Here is a 25,186-nt window from a genome sequence, read left to right on the forward strand (position 1 = left end):
AAAGCACTGCAAAAGCATGTAATGGATTTGTTTTAGTTCTTGGGGATATTATTGTATCCAAAAGTATGTGTGAGTTTCGGTTAAGACAATTTACAGATGTTGATTTCATGTTAGACATCATGAATATAGCACACTCATACTCGTACATTTTTAGATAAACTGTTACCATAAAGTAACAAAAGAGCAGGAGAATGTTTGAATATTGAAATACAATTATACATTACACAAAGGATCTGTCCCAAAACCAAGTGAGTTGCCTAAGTATGCATTGCCTACATAGGTATCTATTTAAGTTGGCCTCCGTGTCAGTGCTATGGAATTTCCTCTTCCCAATTTTAGTTTGAATTATCTTTGCTCTAGAAGAGGAGCAAAATAGACGGGAGCTGTGCTTGTGTTGCATCATGGGGTTGCTTTCGTATCTGAGGAAGGGTTTGATACAGCCTTATAATTTGGATAGATTAAAGGTATCTAAGAACTTGGAAAGCCTACGTGTTGTAAGTGCACACACTATGATGCTCTCTATGTGGACAGATCACTAGGTTTTTGGACAGACCCAAAAACACTATAAATTGTATTTGTAAATTTTAAGAGCCACTACATAAACACACACACACACACACACACACACACACACACACACACACTTTAGGAACCACTGTCCAAAATCATTATTATTAGAGAGTTCAGGTCTTCTGCACTAATTCCTCCTCCCCGTCTGTGTCTTGTTGCAGGAAACAGTTGAATATGCCTTTCTCATCATTTTCACGATCGAGACGTTCCTGAAAATCATTGCGTATGGATTAGTTATGCACCAAAACGCGTACGTCAGGAATGGATGGAACATGCTGGATTTTGTCATTGTCGTCATTGGGTAAGTGTGACCTGTTTACCACCTCCTCCATTGTGGTTACACTGCTCCCCTTTCACACCCCAGGCACAGCTTTCTAAAGTTGTTTGATATGTTTAGAGAATGTAAATCGAGTAGGTCTCTTAGATCCATGAACTCAGGTCAGTTAGTCGAGTCCAGAGCTCAGACTAAGCAGGTGAAGCTGTATTTAGCTGGAACAAACTGCCAGAAGAACTGGAGATCTTGGAGATGTCCTCAGAGTGTAGCAAATTTATAAATCCAGGATACACACATTTCTCATGTGCTTATGACTGAGCTTGTGCTGATTTATTACACGTTAACTGCATTTTATGTTTTTATTTTACATTCTCATTGTACTGTTTTTTTGCTTTTTTTATTTTGTAAAACACTTGGAATGTCTGTTAAACTTTCAGGACACACATTATGGTAGTAATTATTCACACAAGAAAATGATAAAGGCACTTTAAACAAGCCGTGGGCTAAAGCCTGAGAAATATTGGTCTAAATGAAGACTATACTGGAGTTTGTGAAACATTCACCGTGTTTTTGTCATAATTTAAAGCATCCATGGTCCACACACACACACACACAAGTTATTTGGACACTGAACACACACACACACACTTGGAGCGGTGGGCAACCACTTTGGTGTCTGGAGAGTGAGGTGCCTTGCTCAAGGGCACATCAGCAACATCAATGGACATTGAGGGAGAAGAAAGTGATGTTCTTTTTCCTGCCAATTAAACCTTCAACCTTTCTGTCCCAAGCCCGCTTCTCTATCCTCTAAGCCAAAGCTTCCTTCAAAGAAACAGCACATGACGTGGGACTCAGCAGTGAAAGCCACCAAATCCTGGCCTCTGCACCACCACTGGGCAGCTTCTGCTTTAAAGCTGAGGAACTGAATTTCTCCTTGATAAACAGAGGGCTCAGAGACAGAGCTGAGGAAAAAGGAGGAGATGGAGTGATGGAGACCGTGGTTCTAATGACAGACCTCATTTATTCTGTAACTCCGCCCCTCAGTGGGTGTGGTAGTAGTAATAATGTTGGATGGACCGAAAATTTAAATGATTCAGCGGCACTCTCCTCAGGGTTAGTTTTTTGGAGTGTGATGTCACACTCAGCTGCTGCTCTGTCAGGGCTGAATGAATCAGCTTTGCTGTGATAGGTGCTTTCAATCAGGTCCTTCTTCCCAGAATGAATGTCTATCACACATTTTGTCCTTGTCTTTCTCTCCCTTTGTCGCTTACTGTTTGTCTCTGTCTCTTTTCTCTCTGTCCTCTTCATGTCTTATTTTTCATTCATGCAGTCTTTTATCCCTATCTTTATTTTCTCTCTCTCTCTCTCTCTCTCTCTCTCTTTCTCTCTCTCTCTCTCTCTCTCCCGTATTTCTTTCTCTCTGTCTCTTATATGGTGCCAAGTGTCTGTCATTTTCCTGTCTTTTTTTCTCTGTCCTTTCTACATCTTCCTGCTTTTACACAAAAACATCTCTCTTCTTATGAGCCCCTCCATACCTGTTATTGTCTCGCTTCTTACACACACACACGCACACACACACACACACACACACACACACACACACACACACACACACAAACACACACATGTACAGAGCTATTCATGCAGTTATATGACCCAGAAAAGACACATGGAATAAATCAGTCCCTTCATTGTTAGAATGACTCACTGTCTTTCCCCATCTCTATTTTTCTTTTCTATATATTTTTATCTATTTCCTCTTTCTCCTTCCCTCCAGCGATCCGTCTCTTGTTACATTTTTATTGTGTTCATTTAACACTAATGATTTAGCACAGGTGAATATTCTGTGCATATATCAACTAAAGTTCTTTTATTTGTCTCTTCATGGACTTTTGATTCTTTCACTCGCTTTCCGGCATCATCATCTTGTCTGTTTACTCTCATTCTTCAACCTCTTCTACTCATTGTTGTTTTCTTGTCTTTATCTTTAAATGGACCCAGTCAAACCAAGAGTTGAGTAATTCTCATATGCAAAAAATATGTTTGCATATTTCCCCGGTTACTCTCTCTCCTCTAAAATAAAAAACTCATGATCCAATTTTCCAAAACGAAGTGGCATTGATTGTATTGTGCCGGTTTTCACATCTGCACCTTGAATTGTTGAAGTTGTTTTTGCAAGCTGTTCAATTAATTTGCTATGTCTCTGCAGATTGTTCAGTGTTGTCCTGGAATTTTTGACCAAAGATGGCGCTCAGGAGACGGGGAACAACCACGCCGCAGCAACCCATGGCCACGGGGGCAAACCGGGAGGATTCGACGTCAAAGCCCTGCGAGCTTTCCGAGTTCTGCGACCCCTTCGCCTTGTCTCAGGAGTCCCCAGTGAGTCTTCAACCCAGAGAAGAGACCCCTATCCTTTACTGTAGTTCTCTACTAAACTCTTCCTACATACAATAGAGCTGCACCTACATTTACTGAATTCTGTTTCACAATTGGTCACTTTCTCTCTCTTCCTCTCTCTGTATGGGTGGGATGGCCCTTTTCCTCCCCCTCATCACATGAGCACAGTGCAAGTTTGTCAGCTGCTATAATGCATATAAGAGGCTGGCATTCTCCTCCAGTGTGTTGAGCTGTGCAGTGTTGGACTTGGATTTGCAGTGTCCTTCAGGATCAATAAAGTATTTAATCTTGAAAATAGATGGTTTAATTGGCGCTGCTGGAGTAAATTATTCCAATTGCTAAATTCAGTTTAAAATAAGTATGTAGGATCATTTGTTTTCAGACGAGATATCTGTCACCTCTCTGCTCATTTACTCAATCACAGCCCCCATAACACACACAAACTTTCCAAAGTCTGGGCCCCTGGGGGTCTGGAAGCTCAGAAGCCCCTCAGTGGGGTTGGTTTGGGGTGAATGAAGCAACAGTATGTGGCCATATGGCAGAGGGAGCTCAGTGGCCTTCGCTGCCGCCCCCAGGAGTGTTCACTCAGAACAAGCTGTTAAACTCAATGCCCCAAAGACATCTCCTCTGTGTGTGTGTGTGTGTGTGTGTGTGTGTGTGTGTGTGCATGCGTGCTCATGTGTGAATTTTCTTTATAGTTTTCCCTTAATTTTTTTTAAACATGCACCGGAAGACAGATACTAAAATACGCATATAAATGTTAACTATCTGTAATTTTATAGTTTATTCTATTTTACAATGTTATTTTATTTATTTATTTATCTATTATTTATTTTATTATTATTATACTGTATTTGTAGCAGCTAAATGTAGTGTTATACATTTAGTCCTTTGCATTTTAGTGACATGTGGTTGGCACTTTTGTATGTTCATTTAGAATTACTTCAAATTTTTGCTGATTTTTCTCCCTGATTATTAGCCGTCATCAATTTCCAATCAGTGAGCCTCCTCAGATGGAGCCTCTGGAGCCTCTGAATTGTGGGGGTAAACTTGTGCCTCCTTCAATAAACGTGAGGCCGACCCACCACTTCTTTTCTAACTGCCCATAACACAACACTGAACAGCTAAACACTCTGTGGAGAATGTAAACAGTCCAGATTAATCACAACAGAGAACAGAAAACCTGTGCTAGCCATCACTGAGAGTAGAGAAACGGGGAGAGGGTAAACCCCCACCCACAGGCCCACTGTGAATATGATGACATGAAGAAGGCACTTTTATCATGCCATTTATCATCAGACATTAGTTTCTTTTTTGTGCTGAAATGATAACAAACGAAGCTGGATTTTATGTTGGAATAAAAATTCCAACATAAAAGTCAACACAGCGTATGATAAAGGGATTAATCCACAAACGTGCCACATATTTTGCTGCCGGAAAGAGCGGGTTCTATCCATAAAAATGAGTCGTACAAGTACATAACGAGATGCTTCCATTTCCTACATTTTATCCAGCGCTGTAAGTATGTTGGGTTAGAAAACCACTAGCAGCAAAATAGTGTCTCACCCATGATTTGCTCATAGGCTTTTGAATGTCTGCCAGTGGCTTGCTGCTGCCAGGCTGTGGAAGGTGAGCTCTTTGCCACAGAGGTGAAACTGCTCTAAAAACAATAAACATGCAACAGGAAAGACCCTGTCATTTGCTTTCAAGTGGAATTAATTCTCAGCTGGGAATGCTTTTTCCTCCTTATATGCTAATAAAAACTGTGCATCTGCAGGTTTTGTACAGTTTTGTAGGTTTGCATATACACAAACATATAATCTCTTATTTAATGTTAATTTAATAAGGGCACAAAACCGAGCATGGAAAACTCTCCTGCTTGATTATGCAAACATGTATACAGGCAGGTTTAACACTGAGTGTCTTTGTGTAGGATTTTACAGTAAACAGTACAGATTAAAACCTAACTGCATCTCTAGATTTCACATACACCTTTGTGATCTGAGCTGCAATGTGTGCCTGCAGGTTTACAAGTGGTGTTGAACTCCATCATTAAAGCCATGGTTCCCCTGCTCCACATCGCACTGCTGGTCCTTTTCGTCATCATCATCTACGCCATCATCGGCCTTGAGCTCTTCATTGGGAAAATGCACGCTACTTGCTTCGTTGTTGGATCTGGTGGGTCACATGAGAAAATACACAGGTCACAGTGCTGTATTTACAGCGAAAGTACATTTGCTTAACCCGCAGGGACAGGTGTCAGTGACACATGGTGTTTTCATGCTTTACTAATATACTGGAATTTGTGCTCAGCTTTTTTTCAGGATTGATTTGGGGAGAGAATCATCATTGCAGGTTTATTTTTACACAGGGATATTCCTTGAGAAACTTGAACCAACCAGACCACTCTAAACATGACTTACCGATATTAGAACGAAACACACAAGTCAAACTTGCTGAATGTGTGGCAATGCGAGTACAGCCAAAGATTTAAATCAGTCAATTTATTTGATTATTACTCTTTAAAAAAAAAAAAAACTAATAAACATAAGATAGGATTTATAACATAATAAGTAAGGTGTACAAAAAAACAAAACAGAAATTCTAAATAAGCATTACAAATACAGTAAATAAATACTTGAAAAATGGTTTGATGAATTTGTTTTTTGTCAGTTACTGTTTACTTGAGTATAGTTTTATGTTACTCTATGCACCTCAGTCATGTAAGACTTTTTATAATGCATCTTTATGTAATATATGCTCTCTCTCTCTCTCTCTCTCTCTCTCTCTCTCTCTCTCTTGCTCTATCCCTCTCTCTAGATATGATCGCAGAGGATGAACCCGCACCATGTGCGGTAAATGGTCACGGTCGCACCTGTACCATTAATGGCACTGAGTGCAGGGAAGGCTGGCATGGTCCTAACGGCGGAATCACAAACTTCGACAACTTCATGTTCGCCATGCTGACGGTCTTCCAGTGCATCACTATGGAGGGCTGGACAGATGTGCTGTACTGGGTCAGTATCACCGCAGTCTGCTTTATTTCCACTCTCAGCTCTGTAACAGCGCCCAACACCCCTTCTGTGTCAGTACTCCAGGCTCTGGACTTCTATAGTGCAGCAGTGTGAGAATTCAGTCCCAGGGGTCTACTGCACTGCAGAGTTTAGTCTTTTCCCTGATCAACTCGACTCAGCTAATTGTCAGGTGTTTTGCCAGTCAGCTCTGAGCTGCTATTCCCTAAACACAACAACAACAACGCTGTCCACTAGCCTCTGCCTCAACTGCAAACAAACCCTTACCCCTCCGGGTCCTTGTTTTCTGGTGATGGTGCTGTATTTAAATACAGTTGGGTGCTCAGTTAGCCTGTTACTGCTAATTACCGATCCGGACTGTGTTCTGAATGTTTCAGGTGCTCACACAGTGCATTCAGTGCTAAAGAACATACATCTTGTATACAGTGATAGAAAACATGCTACACACAAAAGGATGCAGCACACACTGTATACGCCCTGATGGCTGATGGAAATGAGTGTAATCTGATATCTCTGAACTCTCAAAATGAATTCCCAGAAGGACTCTAGGAACCCCTTGTCAGTTTTTTAGAACTTGGGCCCTGTCACCACAACTAAAACCAATTGGTCAATATGTGAACAGTCAGCTCAAACCCATGAACATTATGGTGTATTATTTAATGGCTACAAAATAAAATAAAATGAAAGCAGCACATGATGATAAGCGCTTCACCTCTTTTCTGCTCTTTCTGTCCTCATCTATGGGCTCTCCTCATCTGGACTGCTCATCCCAATGTTTATTTTTATTATAAAAATAAAACGAATTACTGAATTATTCGAAAATCGCACAGTATGAAAATAATAATAATAAGTCATATTTATATAGCACTTTTCAGATAACCACCGGGAAAGTAATCAGAGAGAGACAGTGTGTTCTGTTCTGAGACAAGATATATTAAAAAAGGAAAATAAAAATGTTTTAATACAGTCTTTGAAATTCTATTTTTTGCCATCTCACCTCTCACTCATGTCCCCCCTGCAATTCCTGCACCCCCCACAGTCTTCTGTCACATACTTCTGCTATAGGTTCACATTGATTCTGGTGCCAGCAGTGTGTGTTGTGTTTCTGTTAGTGAAGGAATTAGCTCATTTCACATGAAATAAAGAAGCTGACTGTGATAATCAGAGTTGAACATAACTCTGGAGGTTTAGTTGACAAGTCTTTCTCTGTGACGTTAAAAAGTGCTGTTTCTCTTCAAGTCACAATACCTCTGGCTTTGAACTGGCACAGGCCTCTTTTCTTAGATCTGTGTAAAGGAGCAGGCAAGATGGCCAGCAGCCCACACACTGCTTCTCTCTCTCTCTCGCTCTCTCTCTCTCTGTCTCTCTCTCTCTCTCTCCCCACCACCCACATTGTGCTTTAGGACATTGCTAAAGTATCTCAGCGCTCCAGAGTGTGGTGGACCCTCCTTTGGGAAAGGTGGCGCAGCAGTGTTCTCTCACTGCATCACTCGCTAAAGATTAGTTTCTTTTCTCAATGTTGATATTTACTGCTCTTTTTCTGGATCCTATTCTACCTGCACTTGTGCTGACTGTTCAGATATTGTGTGTTTCTTAAACTCAGATTACAATCAGAGAGGTTTTCTATTCTTTAAAGTCACTGGACAAATATTTTTAAGCTTAAAAAATGTTAACATAATTTTAAAATAAATGTGCATGTTAATCTTAATTATAAAATATGTGTTTACCTCAGTGTTATATTCAACATGCATTTATACAGTAAGGTTTACATTGGGTTTAAAATTCCTAAAAATTTCTATATGCTGCTGCGAGGGCGACTCACATCTGAGAATGATTGACAGTGGCATTGCAATGGCAGCACATAACAAATGGTCATCAATAGGGGAGCATAAACGCTAGTGAGAGGCTCGTAGAGTTAGCCTGGTTTTGGACGCCCCTGCAGCGGACGAGAGTGGAGAGGCGTCCAGAAAAGAGACTGTAGTCTGTAAACTGGAGAATACACACTGACATTGTAAACATATCAACTCTGATTGGATCTCTAAAAGACCTGTCATATAGAGTAAGTTAGGCCCCACCTACGTAAAATGCAACAGCAAAAAATGCCTTGTAATATATCACGCTTGAGATATCTGCACTGCCTCAGAGCACATTCGCCATCAAACACATAGACCATGGTCAAAAGACAAGCATGAAAATGAATGGACAGTGGCTTTAAAACACGTGAGCTCTCACTATGTGGACTTCATTTTCTAATGTCTGAAAGACTGTACTTTACGGTGCTGAAACTTCTTTGCATGATTTTCTCTATGAATCCTTCATCTTCTACAGCTTCATTCTGCTACTCTCTGTCTCTCCTTCCCTCTTTCTTTTGTCTTCTTTACTCCTCTCTTGTTTCCTGCCCTCACTCTCTCTCTCTCAGATGAATGATGCAATGGGGATGGAGCTGCCGTGGGTCTACTTTGTGAGCTTGGTGATCTTCGGTTCTTTCTTCGTTCTGAACCTTGTTCTGGGTGTTTTGAGCGGGTGAGAGATTCCACTTCTCCACTCTCATATTCTCTGTGTGCGTGTGTGTGTGTGTGTGATATATTTTATCTCTGTGTCATCTCCTTTGTTCTCTCCCTGTCTTTGTTTAGAAAGATAACTAATTTGCTCTTTCTCTCTGGGTGCTGATGTTTCTCTCGCCTCTCCCAGTCTCCTCTCCACTCTCTCTCCTCTCTGACTCTTTTATTTTCTATGTGTTATAACCCTGGTTTTTGGACCCATGCAGGTGAATGATGCTATTGGCTGGGAAACTCCATGGATCTACTTTGTTAGTCTGATTATTCTGGGATCGTTTTTCGTCCTGAACCTTGTTCTGGGTGTGCTCAGTGGGTAAGAGTGTGTGATGGGGTGTGTTTTCAGTGGGTAAGAGTGTGTGATGGGGTGTGTTCTCAGTGGGTAAGGGTGTGTTTTCCGCTGTGATGATTGCAGTGGTTTAGGAGGGTATAAGCAAAAGTTTGATGCTGAATTCTGTAAGACTTTAATTACAGTACAGTCTTTTAGATGTAGGTACTAGCCAATTTAGTTGAACCTTTAGGAGATCATGGAATGAATTTAAAGAATCCACATTAGACCCAAACCAGACTGAAATACAGAATCTAAAAGCATTTTTACATATACACAATAACATTGATATTCTAAATATGTACCTTTCAATGACATAGGAAAACTAAAGTGATAACCTGTGAGTTTAATTATGTTTAATGTTTAATTATGTACAATAAAGAATATGGCTATGAGTTTTGTTTGTTCTGGGTCAAATTTGCCTAGAGAGAGTGTTGACTGTATATTTTCAACAAGGAGCAGGATTTAGTCTTACAGAATTCTGCTCAAGTTGCTGTGAAAATGTATTGGACTTAAAGTTGGAGCTAACAGCAGGTCAGTAGTCTGAATCCTCCACTTGCTCCTGTGAGCTGTGTGCAGTCATTTCAGGGCAAGGACATTTTTAACGAGAGAGCGTCAGAGAGGAGACGGTGACATTAGGAAGACACAAACAGGATTTAGACAGATGAAGGTCAGAAAGAGAAAGTTAAATGACTGTCCTACACAGAACAGAAAGGACCAGGACAAGAGACCAGAGACACTTATAGCAAACGTGAAACTCATACTCATGACAGCACAGAGAGAGAGCGAGAGAGAGTGCGAGTGAGAGAGAGAGAGAGAGAAGCTGGGAGTAAATGTAAAAAGAATATTCGAGTGGATTGTGGGATTTGAATGGGGTGAAGAGAATTCTAGATCAGTGTGAATGGTGGAATGAGGGGATATTCTAGATCGCTGTGAATGGGTAAATAAAGGGATATTTTAAATTTGTGTGAATTGGGGACGCAGGGTATTCTAGATCAGTGTGAATGGGGGAATGAGAGGATCATCTAGATCAGTGTGAATGGTGGGGTTGTGTGTGTCATTCCTTCACTGAGATCATGGCAGATGCAGATGTCACATAAAGAAGAGGAAACAACAGTCTCTTATAGACCCCTCTTTTCTCTTCTATTCTCTTTTCTTTTATTTTCTTCTCTTCTTTTCTCTTCTCTTCCGTACCCTTCTCTTCACATCAGATCCCGCTTTCCCCACTCACACACATTTCCTTGGCTGAAATTAATCTCATTGCCTCGGTCTTCAGTTATCCAAGCATTGCCTCTCAGCGGAAACATTATTACTCTCCCACCAGATACATACACACACACACACACACACACACACACACACACACACAGAAACCACCACACAACCACATACACTGCATATTGCATGCGCATCATGTCCTGTAGAAAAGGACAAATGGAAGCAGATGGAGACACATGTAGAAAGCATCCCTGTTGCCCTCTTTTGTGTTTTTTGTGAAGAAAGATTTTCTTTATTTTTATTTTTTGAGTCATTCCTCAAGCTATGACTCAAGTAATCCCCTGACTCAGATTATGCTTGGACTGCTTGCTGTGTGTGTGTGTGTGTGTGTTTGAAGAATACTAAAGCTGTGTTCGTTACTTGACCTCTACTGTGTCAGTTGAGACTGCTCTTTTGAATGGTAGACAAGTCTGCCACCTGCTGGTGAAAATCAGAATTAAAACTGCTTTTGATTACCATTGAGTGTAGTGAAATCCCTGGCTTAACTCTGCATGGTCAGTGCATGTGTGTGCTTCTGTCTCTGCTGGTGTGCCTACAGGCCTGTGTGCTAAAAGTTTGCACGTGTGTGTGTTTGGCTGCATGCAGAGAGTTCTCTAAGGAGCGAGAAAAAGCGAAAGCCCGAGGAGACTTCCAGAAACTAAGAGAGAAGCAGCAGCTGGAGGAGGATCTGAAGGGCTACCTCGACTGGATCACGCAGGCGGAGGACATCGACCCGGATAACGAGGAGGAAGAGGACGAGAGCAAGCGAAATCGTGAGTCACAGTGAAATCTTCAGTTTTGTTTTTTTACTTTCATTGACATGCCACTAGGTGGCAGTGTAAGCCAGGAAGGGTTTGTGTAAGTGTTTAAGATGGCCATGTATTGCATATTTTAAACACACTTTAACTTCATGCAAACTGAGGCTGTAGAAAAGCACAGTTGGCCTCACTTTCTGGGTGTGTTTGACCGCACACTATCCTAATGTGGGCCTCTGTCAGCTGATGTGACAGATCTGGACAGTTTGCATTCAGTGCACTTACATCAGCAGCAGCTGGAATACACAATTCAGATGCTGAATCTGGGATTATTAATAGCGCAAATGTCTTTTGAAGATGCAGAACTTTTCTCACTTTCACGGGCCATCTTTTTGTCTTTTGTTCTACAGCTGGAATCTGAATGTAAACGTGCTATAGACCAGCTGCACTCTTTTTGTCATGTGTTAGGAGCTGTTTATTCAGTATTTGGCTGAGCTGCTGGCGAAGGCCAGGGACAAAAAGATTGGAGATGGGTGAAAGAAAGGCTAATCCAAATCGGCTTTTTTAAAAGGCATTCGGACAGCAGCTAGCTCTGAGAAGATTTACACCAGAGCCGTTCAGACGGTGGAGACTCTGAGCTCTGAAAGCTCACACATGAACCTTTGTGCTTACATCGCAGCTTTCGCCTTCGGCTGAAACCACATTGCCAAGACACATTGGAACAAATCTTCAGCTGGTCAAAACATCTCAAGCGATAGTGGGCACCTGGTTTATTTTAACTGGGGCAACATACAGTGAACACGGCAGCAGCAAACTGCTCTATTTAATGTGGAAATATTCTTCCTTTTTCCACTGTGGTGAAAGGCCTTTCACAGTTCTTAATGGTTCTTAATGAAATGCCTGTGACCTGCTTTGGTCAAAACCCCACAAGCCCCATAGCAGCGTTCTTTTTTTCTCTAAACAGCCCTGTTCAGAATGCATTTTTTCAGCGCCTGTTCCTTTAAATGATAATGAGCCACTCGCTGTTCTCCCCGACCCAAGTGCATAGCAGTGAGGAGCGAGGAGCAGAAGTTCTGTTTTTTTAGCAATATTTGTTCTCGTTTTCTCCTTTTTTTACCCAGTGCTCTTATTTCTTTGCGTTCATTGTGTCTGGTTTGCTGTGCTTAACAATGTCTTTGTACTCTCACATAAATGCGGGTCCAGTGCTGTGATTGGACAGACTCAGACGAGGGGGCAGGGCAATTCTAAAGTCTCTGAACTTGATGTCAGAAGTGGAGCAGACATTAAAGGGATATTTTTTACATTTTATTGAATTTAAAGGCTAGATTTTACATTTTAGGACAGAACACATTTGTGTGTAACAAATATATTATGTTAAAAAGAATTCTGTTTAGATTTGAGTTCATCTGACTAACTCATCTGAGTCTGCTTTGGAACATGCCCCTCAGTATAAGGTGTTCTGCTGCGCCATTCTGGTCTTTCATTGGACGACATTTTCATGTGAAACTGCTGTATATTTCATGTTAACATTACAGTACAGTGTGGAAATGGTACCATTTTCCTCATAGACCCTTCCTGTGACTAATTATCCATCTTCCTCTTGCCCCCTCTCCAGCCCACCAGTCCGCACTTGCCTCAAGTGTTGGTCTTGTTTATTGTTATTGTTTCTGTGTTGTTATTGTTGTTGTTATTGTCATGTCTGCTTTTAACCCATTGGTGCCTAAAATTCGGTCCTCCATACTCCTTCATAACTCGTCCACATAAATGTTTCACCTTTCAACACACCTGAAAAGAGAAGTACATAGAAAACAAGCACAAAAACAGACTATAAATAGGGAAAAACTCTCCCCCTATTGCACATGAGAACAAAATTCCGGTTCTCAATGAATCGTCTGACCTGCTTTTGTCAAAACCTCACAAGCCCCACAGCAGCGTTCTCCTAAAAAGGGTCTAAAAAGCCCTCTTCAGAACACTTGCTTTCAGCGCCTGTTCCTTTGAATGATAATGAGCCGCTCGCTATTCACCTCTGACCCGAGTGCACAGCAGTGAGGAGTGAGGAGCAGAATCTGGTGTTTAGCCATTTTGCTCGGTTCTCTTTCTTCTCCATTCCCATTTTCTCCATTTTTACTCAGAGCTCTTATCTCTTTCTGTGTTTAACCTCGTTTTTGTGCACTCATATAAAAGCGGGTCCAGTGCTGTATTTGGACAAACTCAGACAATGGGGCAGGATAATTTCAAAGTCTATTCACTTGACGTCAGAATCAGAACCGCTCGTTTAATCCCATGTATCTGACTTTCAGCCCACAGAAAACAGACTGGTGGTCTTGTTTCACAGTGTGTGTGCTGGTGGGCTCCAGCTCTGTGCGTTAATGTGCAGATGCACTGAATAAGGGATTTGTTTATATCATGTCCCCTTTAAGCCAAATGATCTCAGTTGATATAGACTGTAATTCAAAGAAATATTCAACCCAGTGATCAGATCTGGATAATGATAAAAATACTCACTTTTTTGAAAATTGGAACACTATTATTGGGTAAAACTCCCCTCTTTGAGGTGTGTTGAGAGCTGGAACAGAACAGGAATGTGGACTGGTACAGTGTAGTAGAGGACCGGGTGGGTGCCTGTGTTTAACTCCTGTTGACCCAGCTGCTTGTCTTCTCGTCCCTGCGCTGGTGCTGCCATGGTGCTGTGCTGTTCTGTGTGAATGCATGGGCTTTGCGTGCATGGCCCTGATCCGGGACAGGGGTCACACTGGCTGACCTCGTGGAAAAGAAGAAGAAAGGGTTTAGCTGGTTCAGTCAGTCCTCTGACACTCATGGTAAATCCACTCCTTTTCCCCAAGTACGTTGAGATGTTGGATGATGGTGGATAGGGCTGTCACTACTGAACATAGATGCAAAGGGGAACAGTATTGATTAGCAAATAATATCTCAAATGTATAATTAAGATTAAATTATAAATCTGGACAACAGGCCGTATAGAGTAAAGATCATATTCAAATATTGTATTTTACTGATATTGCAAGGCAATATTAATTGATGGACATAATGTACTTCAGAAGAGCTTAATGTTTAGCAATATCTGCTAAAACAGAGGTATTCAAACAGGGTTGGGGGGTGGAGGAATTGCAAGGGGCACTCAGTTGAGAGGTGAGATTGAAAAATAAATATGTAAACAACTCTGTCACAAAGTTTTTATTTTCATTCAAATCAATAATGCTTATTGGACCCCTGGATGAGGAGAGAAATCCCCTCAGAGGAGGAGTGTATGTTCTTCCATGCAGAAAAGAGGAGAAGCTCTTATCTTCATGTTCTGCTTTTGTTTAATTTTACTTTGTAGCCAGTTAATATTACACAATTATAGTCCTGGGCTAATGGGGTGATTCGAACTGATGGTTTTATACAGACACTGCCGTTTACAAATTGACCAATATGCTGTAGTTGGGGTTAGGGGCATGTCCTCGGCAATGGTGGGGAGTAGGAGAAAAAGATTTGAATACCTCTGCTCTAAATATCTAGAACTTACTTCTGGTACAATCATTTAAAACATTTCTGATCCTACAGCCTACATTTTATTTGATCATTTTGGAGATATGAATAGTGACAGCCCTGTCTTCTTTGTGTCAGATGGGAGAGTGTCTTTTTCTGTCTTTTTTTGATTTTGCTACTTCAAGACTCGTTCTCTTCTGTTTGACTAAACCTCGTCTCATTTTGCCTCTTGTTGCTCTCACCTTTTTATAAATGCAGCAATATAATCCATACCCCTGTTTCACTCTTTAGAGCAGATTCATTAATCCGCCCTGATCCAAAACAGACAATCACTTTCTGAAGTAGGCACTTCTCAGCAAAACTTCAGCCGACCGTTTGGGCCAGTGTTTTTTAGTAAAAAATGTGTGAGTTTAAAATGGAGAAAATGGGGCTAAATCCTGATCAGAGTCTCTCAGCTCAGCCCTTCTCAGAGCTTGATAACACAAAGAGTTGATAACACAAACACACACACACACACACACACACAGCTCATTCTCCACTGATGTGTCAGTACATATCCACATCACAAAAAGAGATAGAGAGATAGTAAGAGATAGATAGATAGATAGATAGATAGAAAGAAAGAAAGCACTCCAGTACATGTTAATGGTCTCTCTCCCTCCCAGCTGTGCTGTACTGTATTTTATTCCCATTATGCTCCTATTAGCCTGTGTTGACCTTCTGATCTTACAAATGACTGTAGCAACCTCACACTGGCTTATGGCTGAGAGCCATGTATGCCTGTGGCTGCCACACTGTTGGGTTATTTTTATATACCACACTGGGGCACCAGAGCCATTCAAGAGTTAACAGTTTGGTTCATTACTGGCCTTCATCATTTTTATTCATAAATCTTTTTTTTTTTTTTGGTATTTTATTTATTACAAATTTGGGAATGTTCTGGGTTTGCAGTAATAAAAAGTGGTGGGGGGATATGAAAAGAGAAAGGAATGTATCAAATATTAAATGTAAAATGTCAGTCAAACAGAAAAGGGCCATTATAATGTTGGAACATTACTGAGGGTGTCGGGTTTAGAAATTACAGCATGGAAAATCTTAAATCTTGGGCCTTGGCATTTTATTATTAGAAAGTGAGTCAGAAAGGATATATATGAAATGTGGAGATAATTTTGTACAAGAGGGAAAATAATATGATGCACATGAGTATAGTTTATAATATTATTATAGTAATATCTACTAAGGGTCCTGTCCCTGTGAAGACTTGATGAGATGATGTTGTTTGTAGTTGTGTGTGAGCTGTCAATCTGTTTCTGACGTGTGTGTAATGTTCCAGCGAGTGTTCCAGCGAGTGAAACCGAATCTGTGAACACGGAGAACGAGAAAGGAGAAGACGAGAAAACGACCTGCTGCGGCCCACTCTGGTACAAACATGAACACACCTGGAAATGACAAAATGCCTGCAGCCACAATAGTTCAATGAACTCCAGCAGAACGTCTGTGTCTGTTCCACTCATACCAGCACAACACTAATACACCACCACCACCACCTCATCAGTGTAACTGCAGCAGTGAGAATGATCCACTACCCAAAATATTATAATACCTGCTGTGTGGGGATCCTAACCATTGAAGAACAGAGAGGCTAACAAAGTATGCAGAGCAATAGATGGACTACAGTCTCTAATTGTAGTACTACAAAGTTCTCCTGTATAGAGCTGAGAGAAAGGGCGATGAGTGTAGAGTTCATTTTGGTTGATTGGTGTATGCTCACACTATAGAACTACAGTATAATAGAAATTTGGATACTAATCCTGTTATTGTATCTGCTGCATTATGAATATGAAGAGTGAAATCCTTGTTTTCCTGTTTACTTTTCAGTCAGAAAATCTCAAAATCGAAGTTCAGGTCAGTACACTGCCTTACATGCCTTTGATATGAATGTACATGCTGTTTCATTAGGGAGACCATTTTTATTCAGCTGAATGCATATGATCTCCATCACTGTGAAGTCTAATTGGGTTTTAGAGATGTTATAAATGTGTGTGTCTACACAAAATTAGTTACAGTGTCTATGGTTGGATATTTATATTTATTTTTACATTAAAGCCACACTAGCCAGTATTTCTACCTTAAAATTACAGCTTTGAAATCACTGTGATGCTCCAATGAACTGTAATAGGGATGGCTACTCTGGGCTCAGCACTACAGGAACTGCACTATGTACACTATTCCGGAGGCAACATTGAACCTCCCACTGCTACTTGATTTCAGGACAGTGCTGTAAATGTGTATTACACTCTGCAAATGTAGGTGGGAGCCCAGGATTGAAAATACAAAATCTTGCTTAGAGTTGCTTTAACATCAGTCTTGCAATAGTGATCTGCCCTCTGACATCCCTTCCTCATTTCTGACATCACATTCTGTCCCATGCCAGTCGGCGCTGGCGTCGCTGGAACAGATTCTGCCGCAGAAAGTGCCGCCTGGCGGTGAAATCTGTGCCGTTCTATTGGCTGGTGATCATTCTGGTGTTCCTCAATACTCTCACCATCTCATCAGAGCACTACAATCAACCCCTCTGGCTTACACAAGTACAGGGTGAGAGCATGCACTCATACACACACACACACACACACACACCCAATGATTCCAGGTAGGTTCTGGACCCACCGTGACCCTGAACTGGATAAGCGGTTACAGATAATGAAGGAATGAATGAATGAAAACTTGGGGCGGCACAGTGGTGCAGCAGGTAGTGTCGCTGTCACACAGCTATAGCTTTCTGGAGCTGGGGTTGTGGGTTTGACCTCCTCTCCAGGTGAGGTCTGTGAGGAGTTTGATGTGTTCTCCCCATGTCCGTGTGGGTTTCCTCCCTCCGGTCTCCTCCCACGGTCCAAAAACACACGTTGTTAGGTGGATTGGCGACTTAAAAGTGTCCATGGGTGAGTGTGAGAATGAATGTGTCCAGTGAAAGACTCCAGGGTGTTCCAGTTAGGCTCCGGACCCACCACATCCCTGAACTGGATAAGTGGTTACAGACAGTGAATGAATGAATTAAAGTACATCTCCATAGAAGCCAATAAGCAAGTGCTTTAGCATTAACTCAGCCCTAACCTTTTTATTAGCTTCTATTGTGAATGTCTTATACTCATACTGACCAAACTCAAAATTGAGCATGAGACCAGGAAGTGAGGAGATTTTGGAGGATTTCCAACTCTGTGTGTGCCACAGATAAAGAAGCTGAACATTTTGCTGAACATGTCTGGAGTAATTATTTCTGTAGTCTTGTGCTCTTTGCTGTTGCCTTTCCAGATAAACTCCCTGAATCGTATTCTTTTATTGGCTGTTTGTGTGCAGATGTAGCCAATAAGGTCCTCCTGGCCCTGTTCACGTGTGAGATGCTGGTGAAGATGTACAGTCTGGGTCTGCAGGCCTACTTCGTCTCGCTTTTTAATCGCTTTGACTGTTTCGTCGTATGCGGCGGCATCACGGAGACGATCCTAGTGGAACTGGAAATCATGTCTCCACTAGGCATCTCTGTGTTCCGCTGCGTACGACTCCTGAGGATCTTTAAAGTGACACGGTAAGAGGGTGGGTCTGTAAGTTCTGATGTTGTTGATCCTGTGGGATGCTGAATTACGGTTTGACATCCTACAGAATCTCCATTCACAGTGTATCACATACAGGGGGCTTCCCTTGGGTGGGTGTGAACATCACATCAAAGAAAACATTAAAGGAATAAATTGATGTCATTTGGTCTCTGCAGACACTGGGCATCTCTCAGTAATCTCGTAGCGTCTCTGTTGAACTCCATGAAATCCATCGCCTCTCTGCTGCTCCTGCTCTTCCTATTCATCATCATTTTCAGTCTGCTCGGGATGCAGGTGTTTGGCGGCAAGTTCAACTTTGATGAGACCCAGACGAAGAGAAGCACCTTTGATAACTTCCCCCAGGCCCTGCTGACTGTGTTTCAGGTGCGTGCGCGTGTGTGTGTGTGTGTGTGTGTGTGTGTGCATGTTGAACCAATCATGTGCCTTTTAAGGTCCATGCTTACTTATAATTGATTTTTTCCTCCAGCAAACTACTTATGACACTTCTATGGGTTTATGTTTATACATGTTCTCTTTGTCCATTAAAATTCAACACATTTTCTTTAAGACTGATCTATGTAAATTAACTCTGATCTGATTGGCTGCCCTCTGTATGTGCCTCTCTTAAAAAAAGGCCTGAGCTGATACACTTCTAACTGGGCAGGTATGAACCTATGTAGACTGAACAGTCAGAGTTATGTAATTAAAGGGAATATTTGTACCTCCTCAGATTTTGACCGGTGAAGACTGGAATGCAGTAATGTATGACGGCATCATGGCGTACGGCGGCCCTTCATCATCAGGAATGATTGTGTGCATTTATTTCATCATTCTCTTCATCTGTGGAAACTGTATCCTCTTTCAGCTTACATGTTCACTATTTAAATATTTAATTGCTGTCAAGTAATATGTTTACAGGTTTGTTTCTTTAAAATTGTGAATGAATGAATGATATTTCACTGAGGACAGCACAGTCACTTCACTAGAGACAGTGAGAGTGAGGACAGCGTGGTCAGTTCACTAGAGAGAGCAAGAGTGAGGACAGCGCAGTCACTTCACTAGAGACAGTGAGAGTGAGGACAGTGTGGTCAGTTCACTAGAGAGAGCGAGAGTGAGGACAGCACGGTCACTTCACTAGAGACAGTGAGAGTGAGGACAGCGTGGTCAGTTCACTAGAGAGAGTGAGAGTGAGGACAGCGTGGTCAGTTCACTAGAGAGAGTGAGAGTGAGGACAGCATAGCCAGTTCACTAGAGACAGTGAGAGTGAGGACAGTTTGGTCAGTTCACTAGAGAGAGCGAGAGTGAGGACAGCACAGTCACTTCACCAGAGACAGTGAGAGTGAGGACAGCATTGTCGGTTCACTAGAGAGAGCGAGAGTGAGGACAGCATAGCCAGTTCACTAGAGAGAGTGAGAGTGAGGACAGTGTGGTCAGTTCACTAGAGAGAGCGACAGGGACACAAGAGTGAGGACAGTTTGTTCAGTTCTCCATTACAGAGTCCCAAATGTAAAGCAAGAGCTGAGGTCTGGATCTATGCTGCAAGGAATTTTAGCCAATTAATTTTTATTGAACATTCCTGCATTATTTTATATTTTATATTAAGGTCCTTGATAAATCTCCTAATACAGACATCCTGCTGAATGTCTTCTTGGCTATTGCTGTGGACAACCTGGCAGATGCTGAGTCCCTCAACACAGACAGCGATGACAAGAAGAAAGAGTAAATACAATCAAACCTTATGCCACATGCACATAAAAAGAGAATGATACAGGTCTTATTCAGAATAACATCATGTTGTAAACAGAAGTTTATCTGTATGTGTTTGTGTTTTGAGCGTGTGTCATACATGTAGCTTTTCAGCTTGCCTTGCTTAAATGTATCAAACACAGCACTCAGCTTACGTTTATTTATGTTTGCTTTTTAAGTGATGAGAAGAATGATGAAGATGAGAAGGTAAAGGTTCTCTCCTTATTATTTGAGGTTTTCAGTGTTTTTGTGATCTTTATTTTCCTGGATTTAACTATTGTTTGTTTCTCACCACAGGGTCCAGAGGATGAGGAGAAGGACAATGCAGGTAGAAAACTCAGTGTTGCATGTGAACGTGACTTTTAATCCATGTGTCCTACCTAATATCTGCCCACATTTGTGCCTAAATTATAATAATTAATCAAATAATTATCTGATCGTTATCCAATATTTGCTAGCTACAGAAAATATTGTAAATTGACCGCCATAACAGCACCACTGACCAGATTTTTTTGGGGTGGTTGTCCAGACCCATTCCCTTCCACAGCCTTGGCACTGTTATGGATAGCTCCACTGTGAGGACAGAGATGGATAGATTTTCTCAAAAATCACTTGAAATTACTGCTTAGATAGACTTTTGTTAGGGTTGGGAACTCGTTTGAGTGTTTGTTCTAGTAGTGATGGTTTGTATGTGTTTTTTTTTCAATGTGAACTGGGGGTGAAACAGAAGATGAGGAGGATGAACCTGAGGTTCCCTCAGGGCCTCGTCCTGCCATCTCAGAGCTTGTGAAGAAAGAGAAGATTACACCCATCCCAGAAGGCAGTGCTTTCTTCATCTTCAGCAACACCAATCCGTACGTATCACACATGCACACAAAATATAACATTTCACACTGCAGCACAGCATTGAGAAATCTCAGTGTTTGCACAGCAGTGACCTCTCAGGGATCCTTACTCCTGAGGTAAAGTTAATCTTAGTTACTTAATTAACTATTTTAAGAACGATTGTAGGCTACTTCAACTTCAGAAATGCTCAAGTAAAGAAAATCTTCTCGAATAATACTTCAGAATAATAATAATTGTTTATTACCACTATAATATGAGCAGACAAGAAGGAATGTCTGTGCCGAGGTGGAGATGCTATATTTAACACACAGTCCAATATGAGAAATTAAAACTGGAAAGCCAATTAACTAAGGAACAAGTAAACATTAAAAAAACAAAAACAAACCTGGAAGCACAAAGTGCACGTCAATCTGTAATATGACAAGAAGGAGCAGACGCACGCGCTGTAAAATAAAACTCAGGATTTGTATGTTGTAAAAAAGCACTGTATAAATAAAATTTGACAGATTGATTGATGGGCGGCACGGTGGCGCAGCAGGTAGTATTGCTATCACACAGCTCCAGGGACCTGGAGATTGTGGGTTCAATTCCAGCTCCAGGTGACTGTCTGTGAGGAGTTTGGTGTGTTCTCCCTGCGTTGGTTTCCTCTTTGGGTGCTCCAGTTTCCTCCCATGGTCCAAAAACACACGTTGGTATGTGGATTGGCGACTCAAAAGTGTCTGTAGGTGTGAGTGAATGTGTGTATGTTGCCCTGTGAAGGACTGGCACACACTCCAGGTGTATCCCTGCCTTGCACTCAATGATTCCAGGTACACAGCAAATTTAACAGTGTTAAATCAACACCATTAGTGTAAAAATGTTAACTTGTCAACACTCAGGGTTAAATTAACACTAATATCGTTGAATTAAAACTGGTGAATTTGCTCAGGACCCACCGTAACCCCGATCTGGAAAAGTGGTTACAGATAATGAATGAATGAATGAATGAATGAATCATTGACTGATTAAAACATATTTTATTAATGTAGTAATGCAATAGGAGTTGTCAGAACACATGTAGAAGTCAAAAGTCAAATGCACACAGAAAGGCAAACAGAAGTATAGGTGCTACGCAAAATAAAGGGAAGTCAAAAACAGGTAAACAGGACCTTACACAGAATACATACAAATAAATGCTCAGAATGTACTAAGAAAACGTAAGCAAAACCTTGCAAAGACATGAATATACACACAGGGTTATATGCAGGGAAACCTATGGATTTTCAGACTGTGTGGGGCAGGACTAAGGCAGGGAAAATGAGGAACATAGAGGCGAACACAAAGACCCAAACAAAACAAAAAAAAAACAAAGGGTGGAGAGGTAAACAGAGGAAGACACAGGCAGAAGGTTACAGCCACTAAGTGTGTGCATGTATTTGTCTCTGTGTGTGGATTTCTAGGGTCCGTGTTGCGTGCCACAAGCTGATAAATCATCACATCTTCACCAACCTCATTCTCGTCTTCATCATGCTCAGCTCCGCTTCTCTTGCTGCTGAGGATCCAATCAGAAACTTCTCTGCCCGCAACATTGTAAGTCTACGAATGCACACAGGAACATACACAACTGGGCATTAGTCAGAGATGTTTAAATGGACCCTTTTTATATTGTGAATACATTTTTATATTTTTTAGGTTTAAAATGTAACAGAGTACTGAATAGAAGGTGACTGTTATAAAACTGTCTGAAAATAGTATTTCATTATGAATTATTTCCAACCTGCTCTGCCTTCTTCTCTCCTGTTGTCTAGCAATCATCTATCATGGGAATTTTTCAGATTTTTTTCAGATTTTGCATGCACATATTATAAAAATATTTTTGTATATGGCATATTTCGATGCTTTAATGCCTAGTTGCGAATAAACAATTTAGTTTAACCTATATTTCACAGGATATTGCATATACTCATTAGCAGTGGGGAATCATTGCGCTGCTTGTCCTCCAGACTCTGAGGATCTCTGAAACTCAGAAGCTTGAAAGATGGAGACCCCTGATGAGGGGAAACTCCAACCTGGGGGAACAATGTGGCCTTGCTTTTAAGTTAGGGAATGCCTCGCACTTGGTGCCAATGCAACATGCATTCTCAAGAGACCTCCCTCAACAGAGGTGATATGTGAACTGGATTTGCTTGCAATTATGAACCGATGCTCAAACAACTGAGCAAGTTTTGTTTATATGCCACCTCTGGTGAGTGGATGGCCACCATGTTCTTTTTGGTTGGCGTTCCCCCTCACCAGAGGTTCCCTTCTTTTGTGTTTCTGATGGCACTTTTCCACTGCATCGTCCCTGCTCCACTTGACTCAATTCTGTTCATCTTTTTTGATTTTCCATTAGGTAAATTTGGTCCTGGTACTGGGTTCTTTTTAGTCTCTGTTCCTTGCAGTGTGCTGATTGGCCTGAAAAACCTCAATGCAGATGTCCAGCACAAACTCGCCATCTGTAAAATGTCCAGCTACAGCAGAGATCACATTTGTTTTTATCTCACAACAACTCACAACGGCAGCTCGTAAAATCACCCCATTGCCTTTTAAAGAGGTTTGAATTCTACTTGGAACGATGGTAGAGGAAAGAATCCAGCGAGATTTGAGTGGACACAGCAACAAGGAAGGAACTAACCCCACTAATCTATCTGAACTGATGACAGAGCTATGTTCAGTCCCAAACATCAACAACAACACGCCAAATCACGATGAGTAAACAGAGCTTAACATTAACACTACCGTTGTTGTGGTTTTCAAAGCCTGCTGTTCCCGATAGAGATGGGGGTTTGAGACGACACCGTTTACTTTTTAGGGGGAGCTGTGGGAGTGGAAAACGGACCAGGGACCATTTGTACAGTAGTACAGTAGAGTAGGTATCATGCAATGCAAAAAGTGACATGCATCCTCAGGGTTCGGAAGGCGCTGTTTCAGCGGTAGTACAAGCAGACTGGTGATTCCCCTGTGAGACTCATGTATCATGTGAATCATTAACTCTGCTGTATGATCAAACATATTGCCTTCATTGCTTCTTTATGATAAGTAAGATATAATAACATTGCACTTCAGTGTCCTTGCTATTTTCTCCATCTACTGCCTCCAGTCTTTGTTAAACGTGTACGTTGCTTTTTGCAGATACTTGGTTACTTTGACTATGCCTTCACTGCTATCTTTACTGTAGAGATCGTGTTGAAGGTAAATTCTGAGCTCCGCGTCCATGTCCTGTCTGTGTTGTGTGTGGTCAGTAATGTTGTAATCATCTGGTCTATTCCAGGTCCTAGGCTATGCAGATTATGTCTTCACTAGTATGTTTACGTTTGAGATCGTTTTGAAGGTAACCTCTCGAATGGCGCACACGGCCCTTCTGCACTCTCTCCCCGTGTGTCACCTGCTCAGTCTTCAACCTGGCTTGATGCCTTTCTTTCTTTTCTTTTTTTCTGTTCTTTTCTGTCTCTCTCTCTTTCTGTCTTTCATTCTTCTTGTCCTTACTTTCTTTCTTTCTGTCTTTCTTTCTCTCTCTCTTTCTCTTGGCACCTCTTTTAAAAACAAAAAAAGAAAAGAAACAATTCAGCAGCATACAAGCACATCTTCATAAGACGCATTGACGCTTCACCCAATGCCACAAGAGTTGTCAGCTTTTTAATTCGACCCCAAGTGAACATCTTAGAGATGAGTGATGCTCAGCTCGTCTCTGATTGGCGTCAGCCTCGTCGTCTGTGCACTTATTGACCCTTCGGCCACAGCTTGTGTGTTCCTCTGTATCTACTAGTGTGAGGTTGGTTAAGTTTTATAGGACAAAGCTTGCCCATCTTGCTACAGCAGATACGGAAAACACATTTGTGGGCAGAATCTGGACAGAACAGTTGCAATTGAAAGCCTGTAAAGAGACAAAGGAGGCAAAACAATGCAACTCTTTGTGAAATTAGACACATAGGAATGACTTAAGGACATTTTTAAACACATGGCTTTGACTGAAGCAGGGTTTAAGAGAATCAAAAGGAGAAAACACACCTGAACCCTCTGCAGCCAAAGCTTCACGCGTGACTCAAACACATCCATAAAAGAGGGGGCAACAACAACCATGTTCAAGCCGGGCATGGTTCAGATTACGATCCCCTTTGATAAGCGCATATGAATTCAGCATATTCCCTGGACCCTCAGGGGGGTGGCGTAATCCACTGCTTCCTCCTTTTCAATTGAACATTTTTTATATTATGTGCCTCTTGTACTTTGGAAAGAAGTTGCCTCTCTGAGCTGATCTCGGACCAGCTTCTGTTATCCAGCCCCCATTCTCAGCCATTATCAAAAACAATACTGGTCTCAGAGCAGCAGCCA

At 41.5% G+C, this 25,186-nt stretch overlaps 1 protein-coding gene across 1 annotated transcript in view; it reads left to right on the forward strand.

The window, feature by feature from the left end:
- The window catches only part of cacna1da (calcium channel, voltage-dependent, L type, alpha 1D subunit, a), a 108,557-nt gene that overhangs the window by 27,520 nt on the left and 55,851 nt on the right, over positions 1–25,186 (forward strand). Inside the window, exons 4-21 of the mRNA XM_066670571.1 lie at positions 732–871; positions 3,054–3,223; positions 5,267–5,419; positions 6,062–6,258; positions 8,693–8,796; positions 11,020–11,186; positions 15,991–16,078; positions 16,536–16,562; positions 17,092–17,252; positions 18,012–18,237; positions 18,421–18,628; positions 18,975–19,095; positions 19,873–19,963; positions 20,170–20,197; positions 20,288–20,318; positions 20,718–20,844; positions 22,276–22,405; positions 23,987–24,046. Of these exons, the coding sequence (XP_066526668.1) occupies positions 732–871; positions 3,054–3,223; positions 5,267–5,419; positions 6,062–6,258; positions 8,693–8,796; positions 11,020–11,186; positions 15,991–16,078; positions 16,536–16,562; positions 17,092–17,252; positions 18,012–18,237; positions 18,421–18,628; positions 18,975–19,095; positions 19,873–19,963; positions 20,170–20,197; positions 20,288–20,318; positions 20,718–20,844; positions 22,276–22,405; positions 23,987–24,046 (2,229 nt within the window). The remainder of the gene's footprint in view (positions 1–731; positions 872–3,053; positions 3,224–5,266; positions 5,420–6,061; positions 6,259–8,692; positions 8,797–11,019; positions 11,187–15,990; positions 16,079–16,535; positions 16,563–17,091; positions 17,253–18,011; positions 18,238–18,420; positions 18,629–18,974; positions 19,096–19,872; positions 19,964–20,169; positions 20,198–20,287; positions 20,319–20,717; positions 20,845–22,275; positions 22,406–23,986; positions 24,047–25,186) is intronic.

Source organism: Hoplias malabaricus, chromosome 5, assembly GCF_029633855.1.
Source record: "Hoplias malabaricus isolate fHopMal1 chromosome 5, fHopMal1.hap1, whole genome shotgun sequence".
Taxonomy (NCBI): Eukaryota; Metazoa; Chordata; class Actinopteri; order Characiformes; family Erythrinidae; genus Hoplias; species Hoplias malabaricus.